This window comes from Nannospalax galili, unplaced genomic scaffold, assembly GCF_000622305.1.
Source record: "Nannospalax galili isolate Female #2095 unplaced genomic scaffold, S.galili_v1.0 scaffold556, whole genome shotgun sequence".
NCBI lineage: Eukaryota > Metazoa > Chordata > Mammalia > Rodentia > Spalacidae > Nannospalax > Nannospalax galili.
In genome coordinates this window covers 520,885-523,577 of record NW_008338253.1, presented here as the reverse complement: position 1 = coordinate 523,577, position 2,693 = coordinate 520,885, and the positions used below count along the sequence as shown (strand labels likewise).

The following is a 2,693-nucleotide window of genomic DNA, read 5'->3' as shown; positions in this document are numbered from 1 at the left end:
ATTTAATAACCACACATCTAAGCGTTAGTTGCCTTAAAAATGAGTTTTTCTGTATGAAACAGTATATTTTAAAATGAAATGGAGATCTTTATTAAAGATTAAAACCTCATTCAATTTTATGACTTATAGGATGTATTCTGAGTACAATATCATATAACTATTAATTCAACTGTAAACCTAAAAATTTACAGCCAATTTTGAAAGAGATGCATCTTAGCTCTGGAAATTGTTATTGAATATGTCAATGCTGTTGTAATGAAATGCTTCTTCCAATTATGTGGTTATTAAATAAATAATTTTTAAAAAGAAAAAAAATAGAAATCCACACCAAGAAAAATTTTTGCCTATTATACAAACACATACAGGTTGAATAACATTTTTTTTCATGAATATTAGGTCATTGAAAAATTCAGAGGGGGGATATTTTTTTAATCCTAAAACCAAATCAAACTGGAAACACAATAAACAATAACTTGAAGAGTACAGCAAAAGGCGTACTTCTAGTATGTTTCTAGGGATGTTTATACCAATGAGTGGCTAAAGTAAGCAAACAAAATAGCAAGAGATCACAAAAAATAACTTAATGATACAGCATGAGGTCTAAAAACAAAAGCACACTAAATCCTAAATAAGTAGAAGGAAAAAATAATAAAGACCAGAGCAGAAATTAATTAAATGAAGACTAAAAGTAGAACACAAAAGATCAATGGAACAAAGAGCCTACTTCCCTGCAAATATAAACAAAATTGACAATTCCTTAGATACACTAATCCCAATGGGAAAAACAAGACCCAAACAAGTAAAATTAGAAATGAAAAGGGGCAATGAAATATGAGCTCTTAAGACACTTAATGTAAATTAGTATACCCATTGTAGAAAACAGTATGAAATTTCCTCAAATAACTAAAAGTGGAAGTACCAGGTAATCTACAGTAGATAAACTACTCTGAGGTATATATCTGAAGGATATGCAGTCAGTATATAAAAGAGATACCTACATACTTGCATATGTTGGAAAAAGATGAGTATTACATGATTTCTCTCATGAATGCAAACTCAAAGGTAAAGATGGTCTGAAAGTAGAAGGTGAAATATTAAGGTAGGGGAAGGGGCTGGTTAAAGGGAGAGTAGGAAAAAGAAGGTGAAAGGGGGGCTACAGATAATAAATGTTTGATTTATGCATGTCTGGAAATGTCACAGTGAAATTCACCAATATTAATATATACTAATAAAAATTAAAACTAAGCATCTTTTTATACATAACAATATACAGATTATATACACGTGTTCATGAGGAACTAAAATTTACATAAAGCTCATATCCACACAAATAGGAAATTATTACCATATTTAAGACATCAGTAGTTTCTCCAAGGTTTTCTGAATCCACTGATGGAGAATTTTCTGTCTCTGTCCCTTTGTTCATTTTGTCTTCAAAATAATCTGAATGAGCAAAAGGGAAAAAGTAAACCTAGACTTTAACAGAAAAGAGAAAAGCAACTGGACAGAAAAGAGGAGTGTAAGTTTATCCAAAGTCCTTTCATCTCATGGTTGGAAATGAATGAACAGTAGTCATTCATAGCAACAGCTTATTTTAAAATCTCATTATTAGGGCTGGAGAAATGGCTCAGCAATTAAGGGTACTGGCTGCTCTTGCAGAAGACCCAGGTTCAGTTTCCAACACTGACATGGTGGCAAATGACCATCTATAACTCCAGTTCCAGGGAATTTGATGCCCTCTTCTTGCCTCTACAGGCACTGCATGTCAAGTGTGCACTTACATGCAGGAAAAACACTCATACATAAAAAATAAAAATACAATAAACCAAATTATCTCCACCACAAATATGTTGGCTTACATACCATCATCTCTTGCAAAAAACGTGGCAACTATGCTTCCTACTTCTAGTCTAGCCTCCCTATAGCCCACAGTGACATACAAGTGATCTAATCTTACAATGTAAACTGGATATGAATAACTCAGTTGAAAACTTATTAGTACCTCTCTGTTAGATGGAAGAAAATTATTCAAACAAAACAGGTCTCTTTTCACACATAAGAGGTAACTTTCTCTCAATTATTCTTTCTCCAACAACATATTCTCCTGACTTTTCCCCACCATCTGGCCATTCTGGTTGTCTTTCCCTATCTTATAAGCTGCCTCCAAATTTTGTCTCTATTGTTTTCCTTGTCTAGAATGCAAGGATCTCACTGTGTGAGTGCATCTTTAAATTCTTTACTTTTTCTTAAGTTTTATCACAAAAAGAAGTGTTTTTCTTTTTCATCAAGTTACAAAACTATATTATCACTCCATATTCAAATCTCTTGAAGTGTGAAATAATTTTCCTAAATTATGTTTTTCTTTTCCTGGAACACATTGCTTATCAGAAACTGCTACTACTTTAAAAATAATCTAAAATGTTTATTTTTGAGAATTTCATACATGTATGCAATGAAATATGATCATATCTTTCCCCAATTTCCCTCCTCCAAATGCCCCTGTATCCCACATGCCACCCCTTACTTCATGTCTTTCTTCATGTCCAGGGTTAAAGAGCATCATTCAACATTGATTCTTATTTCAAAGTGATTCCTATGAGCGGTACATGTCAGATGCATGTGCTTAGCTCACCATGGGGAATACTTAATATTCCATTTCTATGGCCTGCTGTTGCCCAAGTCTCTGGCCCTAT

General features: G+C 33.0%; 1 protein-coding gene across 7 annotated transcripts in view; it reads right to left on the bottom strand.

Moving 5' to 3' along the window:
* Rpgr (retinitis pigmentosa GTPase regulator) overlaps positions 1 to 2,693 on the bottom strand; it is a 52,714-nt gene that overhangs the window by 23,792 nt on the left and 26,229 nt on the right. For all 7 annotated transcript variants that reach the window (XM_029563486.1, XM_008833042.3, XM_008833043.3 and 4 more), the window contains exon 12: positions 1,346 to 1,443. In XM_029563486.1, coding sequence (XP_029419346.1) covers positions 1,346 to 1,443 — 98 coding nt within the window. The remainder of the gene's footprint in view (positions 1 to 1,345; positions 1,444 to 2,693) is intronic.